We start from the raw sequence: 12202 nt of genomic DNA on the forward strand, positions 1-12202 counted from the left end.
GTTATGGTGCAGAAGCAGTCTTTGCTTACACTGTCTGTGAATTAATTTCATTTAAACAATGAGTTTTAAAATATGGTGCTGATAACCAGAAATCTGTGAAGAAGTAGGTGGAAGCACCAACTTCCTCTCAAGATTTCACTTTCTTAAGAATTCATATGTCTCAGTTTCCCAATGTGGAACGTGCAGATACTTAAGAATTAAAAGGTTTTATTTTTAAAGGGCTACCTGAAATTAAATTGTGCACACTACTGATCTTTTTAGAAATGTGTTATCAGACTGGATTTAAGTGCATGTAGTCTCAGCAATCAAGATCCTATGACAACGTAACCATATAATTTCTAGATTTACATCTGTTCTTTCCAAATTGTCTACAGTGGAGTTAAAAATATCTGGATTTTTTTTGTAGGGTACTTGTATCCCTAAATTCCCCTCTGTAGATAATAGAAAAAAAGAGGATAATTGAATCACTGTAAAAGCAGACTATTTTTAGCCATAGTAAATAACCCTTAAGTTACTGCAACTTTTGCAGTAACTTTCTTAGAGGATTTTCTACACTTTAACAGTCTAGCATTTATTTTTCTGCAAAACATTTTATACCTGATAGAGCTCTCAAAAATAGAATACTTTAATACATTATGCTTTAAAGATCAGTGTGTGGTATTAATATGATTTTCTCTTTTTAGGTTAATGTTGCAAGTGAAGTGCGAATTGGTTTATTATTAAAAGACATATCAGATACTGCTTTAGTTATCTTACCAGTAGATGGTCCTACCAAAGTAGACGATATGTTGACCTGCAATGAGGTGTGTGCCACTTTACATCTTTGAACTTGAATTCTAGTGCGTGTTTGAAAAAATGCCTTAGTAAATGAATATAAAACTAAAAAATAATTCCTCTCTCTGGGGAAATACAGAACTTTATTTGTAAGGAAAATATTTTAGTTAACGCATTTTATATGAAGATAAATTGGTTCTTAGGTATTTGAGATACTTAAGCTGTAGTATTTCATAGATAATTTTAATTTAACTGCTTCATAATTAGATGAGATTTTTTGTGTATGAAGATACTCAGACATATATAGCCTTTTTTCTCCCCTATTTTTTCCAAACTGTTTTTTGAAGGAGAAGGCAAAAAATACTTTCCAACAAGTATATTTGAAAATCTGAAAGGTTTCTTGATTCCAAAAGAGGCTAAAAATGTATTAATTAGAAAATCAGTGCAAGTAAATAAAATTGTTAAGGAGAGTTGAAAGAGTATTTGGTTAATTTCAAATTCAGACTGTGACCTCCCTTCAATATTCAGGATTTTCTTCTGGCCCTTAAAAGTACCACTACATTTAAAAAATGTATATTTTGTTTTAAGCATTAAAAACATAGTGATAATATAACAGAAAATTTTTATAAATATATGTATGTTTCTTTGAAATTGTTTCAGTCTAATGAATGCAATATTCAGGGAAATGTTTTGACTCTCCATAAAAATGAACAGTAATAAGATAATCAGTGATACTAAGACAATTCATTGATATTTTTATTTAACAGGCTTATACTAAAGAATGTGCTGAATTATTGAATGTGAAAAGCATGCTCATTGAAGATGCTGTTCATGAGCTAATAGCTCTATTTGAAAAGCATTATGAACTTCCATCTAAGACCTCAGAAAAAGAAGAATCAGCAGGTAGTTAATGTTGGTTATCTAAACAAAAAAAAAATCTGTAGATTTAGCTAGTTTTTATCAAAACTGATTTGTTTTAGCTAATTTTCTTCAGACTTCTCCCTCCCACTACATTTTTCATCTGTGTCACAGTTTTGCCTTCATTTACTTACTACTGTTAAACTAAATCACTGGGCCATGAAATACAGAGATAATTCAGTTTTGGTGGTATTTCTAGAATTAAACTCTGTCCTTCTGTATAGATTACCAAGGAGTTTGCTCTAGACAAAGAACCTTGAAGTTCCATTTCTTTCAGTCACTCATTATAACCTTTTCCCCCAGCTCTCCCCTCTGCTGTAAGTGAAATACAGTGTTCCTCTCTTCTCAGTTATGTCAGGTACTTAGTACCATCCCTTTCTTTTTCACTTTTTTGCCACAGTAGAATTGTATCTCAAATACCAGTGCTTTGCTGGCTGGTCAGTGTAAATCAGTAGAGTCAATTGCTAGCATATATATGGCTGGTTCCCACTCCTTTGGGGTAGGTTACAAAGATTTCAGAAGGTCCTGTACTCTTATAGGAGGAAGAGTGTATAGTTGGAAAAAATATTCTGTTCTTAAGAAAATTTATTCTGAGCATTAATCAGAAATGAAGCTCTTTTCTTACATAAGTTTTTTTTTCCTTCTGGCTTCAAATTTCTCCAGGTATAGAGGCATAGTCACTGTCAAAATACTCCAGGTAGTTCAATAGTATGCAAACAGAAAAACCTGATGCAAAGATACTTCTCTGTCTTTTGTTAAATTGTTTATATTGATTTTGATTTTTTTTTGTCATTTTCACTGATATATCCATGTCTGCCTATCTATCTTTAATAACAGATTGGTAGTGCCTGGTGTTTGTTAGGTTAAGGCTTACAGGCTGGACTCTTAACCAGATTCCCGATGTGAAAAAATGTTGTGAAATAAACCCTATTTTTGGCAATCCAGGTACTACTAAAATAAAAGTCAACATTACTTTGCCTCTAAAGAGGGGACAGCATGCTTTGAAGTAAAACACAATGTGCAATTAACAATTTTTTTTTTTTTCATTTTCAGCAAAAGAAAAACGTACAGCATTTGAAAATAATGAAAAGGAGAAAGAAAAAAACACTCCTGAAGCACCTCCTAGTGAAGATAGCAAGGTCAATGAAAAAGAGGAAGAGTTTAAAAAGGTATTTTCTAAAAATAAGGAAATTATTTTTCAAACTGATCTGATTTTTAAGTATCTTGAGTTTTGATAGTTGTGTATCTATGTTACAGAAAGATTTCACATTGACAGCATCAAACATAATGTAAAAGTGATGAAATAGCTTTCCTAAAAACTGAGTTTAAGATGGATTTTAGCTTTCAGAAGTATATTGCATGTTATTCCAATTAACACCTTTATTAAACAAATTCTTTATATGTAAGTGGTAAAGGTAAAAGTTTGGAGAGGATATTGTTCCTAAGACCTAACATGGGCTTTCCTGTGTTTGACTTAAAAATTTTTGAAATAATCTTCAGGCTTCTCTCTGAACACAGTCCTAAATAATGTGTGGTTTATTTATTGCAGAGTTGTAAAGACTTACTTGCCTATTTCACTCGCCGGCTGCTATTCAGCCTCCAGAAAGCGACCCGACTGTCTTTGGCTAGTATTAAAAAAAGAATAAGTGTTTCCAAGTAAGTTGCAAATGGAAGATTCCTTCAATATTATGCACTCTTTATGAAGTCTTCATGATAATGGCAAGATCCATACAAAGTCCTTCTCCCATATTCAGTATAATCCCTATAGATCCTTCTCTGCTCAAATGGGCATAAACTTCAGAGACAGCATTGCTTCAGTATAACATATATTGTAGATTGAAAAGCCTACTTAGAGTTTTATTAAGAGAATCTATTTTAAGCAAATGAAGTTTGTGGTGTTTTGTCATTAACATGTGTTAAAGCCTGAATTACATTTTGGTCTTGTGAGGATATCTTTCATAGAAATTGTATTGAAATCCTGATCTTATTGAAGTCAGTAGGATTTTTTTTTGTTGTTTCCTTTATATATGTCTGCTGTATCATGTTGTTGGATCCTTCCTTATTTCACCATGTCATATCACAGCATTTTAAATTATACTTTTCTCTTTGATTTTAGGCTTTAGTTTTAGTTTTGAGTAGGTTAAGAACATGTATTTATCATTTTGCACTAGCTTGTTGTCTTTCAAAAATATTTTTCTGTTCTGTTGAGTATTTATCTAAAATGTAGTGGGGCAAATTTACTCGTGATACATTGTTGCATGAAATGATAGGGAGACCTTCCTAAGCCCTATTTAAAGCACTGGCTTTAAATAGTTCCATCATTCTGAAACTGAGAGATTAAAATCCAGAATAAGAAAATATTCTGAATAAAAATTCTGAAAGCAATGGCTGGATTCAAGCTAGCCTTTGTCTGAATGGTGGAGCTCTGGTTATTATCCTTATCGTTTAGACAAGAGGCTTCTGTAAGTTTTGTCAAATAGTACATAATTTAATGTGAAAATTCTCTATGTGGGTTTGCCCTGAAAAGGTAGTCAAAATTATATTTCTCAGGTAATTTGAGGAGGTTTTATTGTGAAGTGTTTATGATATGTTCCAAAATTATTTTCATCAAGACAACAAATTTTTCTGTTCATCCAAGCAAACCTGAAGAGGTCACTCCTTTTATAAAAGCAGAAGTACACCTTGCTATTCCCAATCTGGTAAGTTATAAATCATATAGGTAAGGTAAAATACATTGTATTTAAGTTATCTCTTCATTTGCCCAAGTGCAGGATGTGGGCACGCTTCTACTGAACCAGCATCTGTTCCAAGGAGAACGGTTGCTCAGGTTTTTCAGTGCACTAACTGAGGAAATGTGCTCACAGTTCACAGTGTTCTGGCTTCTGCCTCCATCATACTGGCCTTTTATTTTTCTTGTGTGGTTTAGCAATTATATTGCAATCTGTTCATCAGTGTTCTTTCCAGAATGATTACATGTAGCAGTTGCATTCGGGAAATAGATCCTTCATCTTCCTTTTTTATTTTATTTATTTTAACTGTTACTTGTGTGATCTAAATCCTTTGTTGAATTGCAGTAATGAATATTATCTTTACTCATTTTGGCTTTAGTAACCTAAATAGGAACTTAGATGACCAGAATGAGGAACACTGAACAAAAATTAAAGATTCAAAACCAAAAAATGGAATTTCTATGGATTTCTGTGGATTTCTATGTGCCGAGGACAAAAAGGCAGCTTGATTGCAAAGAACTAAAACATTAATTTGGTTTCCTTCTGTAGAGGAAAGTAACTATGTGTCAGCAGTATGTATGGTGTTTCTTTTATTTTATATATGAGAAGGTAACTTAATATTATACAAATGTCTTATAAAGATTAAAAGTTTTATATAAATGAAATGATAATGAAAGAAAGGTTCTCTTCTAAGGTGATATTCCTTTGACAATGAACTGGTGTTTATACTGGCATTCTGTTGTACATTCACATTGTGTGTTTGTGTGTACACATGATAGGTAAGTTCTGTTCAAGTGTAGAATATTTACCTTGTTGATATTTGTAGAAGCATAAGGCTCTAAGCTCTGCCCACTAAGGAAGTACATCTATCTTTCTTTCCAGTTCTCAAATGTGTGGCTGATCCAGGGCAGTAATACTGGCTAAAATACCACTTTGCTAATGGTAATATGATTTTGCAAGAGCCTTGCTTTTATGTATGCAACTGCTCAATCTGTGAAAGTGATTTATAGGTCATCAGAGTCACTTTTAATTAGTTCATATCCCAGTTCTGAACACTTTCATGGATTCCGTCATTTTAAAATGATGAATTGAACATGAAAGCAATAAGATGTTGTTTTAAGCACTGTATTCGAGGATTGATCAAATCACAAGATTGATCATTCTTCTGAAGTTTAACAAGAAATGCTTAGGCCAGACAGCCTGTTAAAGTTACATTTTCCAGCTTCTCTTCTGGGCTAAGCTCCGCAATTCACTATGAGTGAAGAACTGAGGTCTCAAAAATGCCAATCAGTTTCATTTATTTCAACAATACTTTAACTGTTTTAAATAGGAAATCGTTCCCAGTTTAGATGACATACAGCAAGCCATCAATCGCATGATTCATTTAATACTGGAAGTAAGTCGTGGAGTTGCTCAGTGGGGACAGAGACATTTGCAAAAATCTATTTTAAAACCAGAACCGGGTACACAGCAAGCATCTTCTGGAAAAAAGGGTAAAAGAGGTGAAAGTAAGTGTGGGGGTTTTTTTTACTTCTTTCAACTTTTTACTTTAATAAGAACACCATATATAAATATAAATATTTATAAATAAGCTAGTTTTTCTTCAAAGCAACCAGCTGTGGATTATTTTGCATTACTTTTTTTGATTTATTTTGATTTATTTTGATTTAATTAGCTGTATTGTTCAGCCTGTATTTCAGGCTTATGGAAATGTTAAAACTCTGAGAAACAATAAACAGAAAAATCTTTGAAAAATTGCTAGCTAGATCTGAATCTTCTACTTAATGTAGCCATAATGATATGGCTGAAACCATAAACAATGATTTTAGACAAGCTGCCATCGAAATATGGAGATGGAATAAGAGCTAGTTCAATCAGTAGGTTTCTGTAAAGATTTTAATTGCAGTATGTGTTCCTAGACTGGATTATAAAACACCTCAAATGTGTTTTCATGTAAATAGCCAAACTGAAGATAGACCTGCATCCATTTTAGTGAAATACTTTATTCCTTATATTGTTTCTAAGCATTTCTCCATATGCTTTGAAAGCATCCATAAAATCCTAAATATATTTTTAGCATTGGGTTCTCTTAGCTGTTTGGCTGAGCCAGTGATCTGCAATATAGTTATAACTTTGTTGTGATTCCTTTGGAAAATCTGTAACATCTAGGAAAGTTTTTCTTTTTGACAGTCTGGAGCTGGAACTTTACCTTTCTTCTGATGTGTCTTGTATGATTTTAACCTCTTTAAATGGGTTTCAAGCAGGGTTGCAGGAAACAATCCTCATCAGACAGTCATAGTTTTTGCCTCTACTGTGCCAAAATATAGCATCAGCAAATAACCATTTTCATCACCTTTAACTACACATCAGCAACACCTGGGGGTGTATGTTAATGTTTGGGCAATGAGATTTGTGGAGTACACTGGTAATGATGGATCAATCTGAGATTTTTTCCATTGAGTATACCCCAGAAAAGGTTTTCAGAGTAAAAGAGAATTTGGAGTTGCCTTAAATCCCCTCATTAAACAATGTTTGTGGTGGGAAGAGTGGATTTTTCTTCTCTGTTCTCTGAAGTCTGCTTCAAAATGCTCAGGCATTGTTATGACAGAAGTAACTCATTAGATCTCAATACTATCCATTTCTATATTGACCCTGATTGTCTCAGCAATTTGTCAAAGAGTTCAAGAGGCTTACACTGCTTTAAGGGGTATATACAATTTAAAAGCTTTCTATATAGGAATTTAAAAAAATTATTAAATAACTTAAGTTTAGGAGGCCTTTATGTTCCAGTTAAAATTAAATTACAGTGAAGAAAATGAAATTTGTGAATGAAGAAGACTATTTTCTTTCTTTTTGCAAACCTTCATTTTACACTGAATTTGCTCTAGCTGTATAGAGCCTAGTGTGAAATAGCAGCTGGTACTTTCATATTAAGCAGTCAGACAGATGTTTGAAGGAGGATATTCAGCATTATTGAAGAGCATCATTGCTTAACTTGGTATGCATAGGTTTAAAGAGAATTCTAGTCAGACTGTTAACAGTTCATTGATGTATATATAATTTTATTTTACAGAAGGAACTGAAGATGTGCAAGTCAGAAAGCTAAAGAATTTTCACGCAGGTGTTGCAGAACATGAAGCTATCACTAAATTAGTTGTGCTCCTCTCTTCTTCTGTGAATTCTATAAAAGAAATGGCTACTGAAGTTCTGCAGTACTTTGAGAAATATAAGGTCCTATGGACAGAAGATAAAGATACCAAAATTCAGGTGAGTTTAACGATGATCACCTACAGAACTATTCTTCATTAATCTTCTGTTTTGAAATCGGAAATCTTTAGGGCAGTGAGGAGGGTGCACAGGAAGCTCCGTACCCTGGACTTCAGGAGAGCAGACTTTGGCTCTTTTAGGGATCTGCTTGGTAGAGTACCATGGGATAAAGCACTGGAGGGAAGGATCACCTCCTCCAAGCTCAGGAGCAATGCATCCTGATGAAGAGAAAGTCAGGCAAAAGTGCCAGGAGGTTAGTGTGGACTCAAACTCAGACACAAAAAGGAAGCCTACAGAGTATGGAAGCAAGAACAGGTAGCCTGGGAGGAATACAGAGAAACTGTCCAATCAGCCAGGGATCAGATTAGAAAGGCTAAAGTCCTGATAGTATTCAATCTGGCCAGGGACATCAAAGGCGATAAGAAAAGCTTCTATAAGTGTGTCAATCACAAAAGGAAGACTAGGGAAAGTGTGGGCCCTCTCCAAAGGAAACGGGAGATGTTGTTACCTGGGACATGGAGAAGGCTGAAGTACTCAAGTCAATTCATCTTCACTGGCAAGTGCTCCAGCCATACCACCAAGGTGAAGAAAGTGAAAGCAGGGAGGGACTGGGTGAATGAAGAACTGCACACTGTAGGGGAATATCAGGTTCTAAAACATCTAAAGTGCATAGGTCCATGGGACCTGACAAAATGCATCCTTGAGTCCTGAGGGAACTGGGCCAGGAAGTAGACAGGCCGCTATCCATCAAATTTGAGAAGTCATGGCAATCTCATGAAGTTCCCACTGACTGGAAAAGGAGAAACATAATCCCCATTTTTAAAAAGAAAAAAGAAGAAGACCTGGGGAACTCCAAGGCAGTTAGTCTCACCTCTGTGCCCTGCAAGATCATGGAGCAGATCCTCCTGGAAGCTATCCTAAGGCACATGAAAAATGTGGAGGTCATTTGTGACAGCCAACATGGCTTCACTAGGGGCAAATCATGCCAGACAAATTTGGTGGCCTTCTATGATGGGATTACAGCGTTGGTGGATAATGGAAGAGCAACTGACATCGCCTACCTGGACTTGTGCAAAGCATTTCACATGGTACCGCATGAAATCTGTGTCTCTAAATTGAAGACACAGTTTTGATAGATGGACCACTCTGTTGGTAATGAATTGGCTAAGTGGTGGCACTCAAAGAGGTATAGTCAATGGCTCAATGTGCAAGCAACCACCAGTGACGAGTGACATTCCTGAGGGCTCAGTACTGGAACCAGCACTGTTTAACATCTTTGTCAGCAACATGGACAGTGGGATCGAGTGCACCCTCAGCAAGTTTGCTGATGACACCAAGCTGTGTGGTGCAGTTTACATACTGGAGAGAAGGGATGTCATGCAGAGGGACAGTGACAGCTTGAAAGGTGAGCCTGTGTGAACCTCATGAAGTTCAACAAGGCCAAGTGTAAGATCCTGCACATGGGCTGGGGGAATCCCAAGCACAAGTATACAGTTTGGGTGGAGAATGGATCAAGGGCAGCCTTGGGGAGAAGGACTTTGGAGTGTTGGTTCATGAGAAGCTCAGCATGACTTGGCAATATGCACTTGCAGCCCAGAAAGCCAACAGTATCCTGGGCTGTATCAAAAGCAGTGTGACCAGCAGTTTGAGGGAGGTTATTCTGCCCCTCTGCCCCACTCTTGTGAGACCTCACCTGAGTACTGCATCCAGATCTGGGGCCCCTAACATAAGAGAGACCTGCTGGAGCAAGTCCAGAGGAGGCCACTAAGTTGATCAGAGGGTGAAGGACCTCTCCTATGAAAGAGCTGCTGTTGTTCAGCCTGGAGAAGAGAAGGTTCCAGGGAGACCTTATAGCACCTTCCAGTACCTAAAACGGGTGACAATAGAGATGTAGAGGGGCTTTTTAGAAGGGCATGAAGTGATGGGACAAATGGGAATGCCTTTAAACTGAGAGAATGGTGAGGCACTGAAACAGGTTGTCCAGAGGAATTGTGCATTCCTCATCCTTGGAAGACCAGGTTAGAGGGGGCTTTGAGCAACCTGGTCTAGTGGAAGATGTCCCTGCCCATGTCCGGGGAGTTGAAACTAGATGATTCACACTCAAAACATTCTGTGATTCTATATTACAACTCATAGAAATTCTCACAGCATCAGTGCTGATAGGTGTTGACTTTTGTCTATGGAAAGCATTTACTTTGAGTTTATAAACATTTTATTCACCAATCTTTCTGAAGTTATTTTAGGAGGTGGTTTCTGCATTCTATATTCCAGCAAGAACCCTCTATGCAACTCTTGGTTGTTTGAACTGTTAGTTGAATCCTCAGGTATAATGGAAATATTTTGCATGTGCTACAGCAACGAAAAATTAGTTTCCAGGAATTGGAGGTTTGACTTCTGCTTCAGAGTTTTTCACACTGTTCTTCTACAATAAAGTTTTAATTAAGAATTTGAATTTAGGTATTCAGGAGAAGAAAGTTGTCTTCTATATAGTCTTTATTTAACCTTGACTTAATAGAGTTTTCTGTTCTTTTCTATTTAATAGACTTCACTATATATACATATCACATAATTTTGTTTAATACGGGGGCACTGCCCTCTTTTGTTTGTCTCAGTGCAAGTTGAGCCGTTTATGTGGGCTAAAAACCACCACTTTATATACAGAGCTGAAAATTTGCTCCAGAATTTTAAGTCTAATCAAATAAATACTATTCATTTGATCTAGTTACTACTGAAGAAAAAGATACTGCTACAGTGAAAGCTTGAATAAGGCAGTTAAGTTTTATATACATGTCCTCTAATTTCTGCATTCTTCCTTTACCACTATGCTAACTCTTCCACTGCCTGTCCAAGTACTCTCAGACAGAAGAGTAGAAGTGGGAAAAAGGTTTCAGCATTTATTACTTGCCCATGCCAATGTAAGCATAATCAATAGAGGGCCTGAGTAACATTTCTGAAATGCAGCTTCTCAGAATCGCAAAACTTTTCTGCACTTGAGTTCTGCTCATGGAACTGCCTAGAAGATGTATTTTCTTGTGATTGTTTTACACATAATTGGGCTAATGAGGTAGTCTTTCTGTAAGTGTGGGCACATATTTTCTGATCTCTGTTTTGTCACCTGTTTTCACAAAACCAGTAGGCACTTAATATGTCCTGGATATCTGTTTCTCTGTTAAATTTGATTGAAATTTCTGAACAAACTTGAGAGTTACTGACAGAAAAAATGGTAAACATGTATTTTACTATGTTAGCAAGGCTACAGAAGGCTAAAAGCAGGTATAATATTGGTATACATTTTCAGTAATTGCTGAATAACTGTTGCAACATGTGTTATCAGAAATATGAAAAAGGACATTTTTTGACTGACATTTTAAACTACATGCAGGAATTTTTGGCTAGCTCTCCTACTCTCTCTGAAATTAAAGAAGAAATACTTCACTATAATAGGTTTCAGCAAGAGATGGCAAGTTTAAAACCCATTATTCTTCTTGGTCCAATTGAATTGCATACAGGTATGACATATTCTTATCTTAGTGTGTACAGTAAGATAATGAGTAAAATAGTCATGTTATTTGGTTTATTCTTGTAAATATGAGTACATATATATATATATAAATATATATATATATTTCAATATGAATAGAAATCACTGAAGAGACCTCACTGACTATCTGACTTGAAAAAAACCTCTATTCCCCTTGCCTTTTCTTTGGAGTGTAAATATGGACAGTAACTTCTGTCATGGCTGTGAAGTTGTTATGGAGGCTTGCCAAAGAGTTAACGGGTATGTACTGACACTAATTTAATCCTCCCTGGCACTCCTCTCTGGCACCAGGTCAGTCAGTACTTCTCAAGAGCATTGAAAGAATAAAGCATCTTCTTTGGTATTGGTGAAAGACTAGCACATAACTGCATTAGAATCTTTTTCACTTTCAGTGTGTGTTTCAGCAGGAGATATGGCTACTTAGCCATTCCCATGTTTAGTATCTCTAGCTCTCAGAACATCATTATTCTGAATTAAGCTGTTTATGCTATGGCATAGCTGTTTGTGTTAAGGATTTGAATGACACTTAGGCCTCTCACCTTGCAGGGCTAACATGTCTACTCTGGACCAACTCTCTGGTTGATACCTAGGGACAAGAAAAAAACGTGTCCCTTTCAAAATATCAGTTGGCCACATTTCTAATGAGCAACCTTTTTTTCTCACAGATCTGTTTGATTAGATTAAGAAATAAACTAAAATTTGTCTTCAGTGCACATCAGAGAAGCAGAAACTGCCTATTTTTGAAGACTAGAGTTCATTTCAGGATCTTGGTGATGTGACCTTATTTCTTTCAGTGAATAGGCAAAAATGTCAAACTGCTGACTACATATCCTTATGCAGGTCTTGGATACAGTTTCTTCTTAATAAAACCACTCTAGAAAACACTTTCTGCCTGTTATTGAGTGAACAAGAGTGGTAATAACCAATGTATACAAAATTATATGGATTTTGTTAATGGTCACAGTACTCCCTC

The 12202-nt window shown here is 35.9% G+C and overlaps 1 protein-coding gene across 3 annotated transcripts in view; it reads left to right on the forward strand.

Annotated features, from left to right (window-relative positions):
- DNAH8 (dynein axonemal heavy chain 8) overlaps window positions 1–12202 on the forward strand; it is a 129014-nt gene that overhangs the window by 28822 nt on the left and 87990 nt on the right. For all 3 annotated transcript variants that reach the window (XM_017806688.1, XM_017806687.1, XM_017806686.1), the window contains exons 21-28: window positions 684–803; window positions 1542–1677; window positions 2746–2861; window positions 3242–3348; window positions 4331–4391; window positions 5752–5929; window positions 7495–7688; window positions 11071–11197. In XM_017806688.1, the coding sequence (XP_017662177.1) occupies window positions 684–803; window positions 1542–1677; window positions 2746–2861; window positions 3242–3348; window positions 4331–4391; window positions 5752–5929; window positions 7495–7688; window positions 11071–11197 (1039 nt within the window). The remainder of the gene's footprint in view (window positions 1–683; window positions 804–1541; window positions 1678–2745; window positions 2862–3241; window positions 3349–4330; window positions 4392–5751; window positions 5930–7494; window positions 7689–11070; window positions 11198–12202) is intronic.

This window comes from Lepidothrix coronata, unplaced genomic scaffold (genome assembly GCF_001604755.1).
Source record: "Lepidothrix coronata isolate B3197 unplaced genomic scaffold, Lepidothrix_coronata-1.0 Scaffold16, whole genome shotgun sequence".
In the NCBI taxonomy this organism is placed as follows: domain Eukaryota; kingdom Metazoa; phylum Chordata; class Aves; order Passeriformes; family Pipridae; genus Lepidothrix; species Lepidothrix coronata.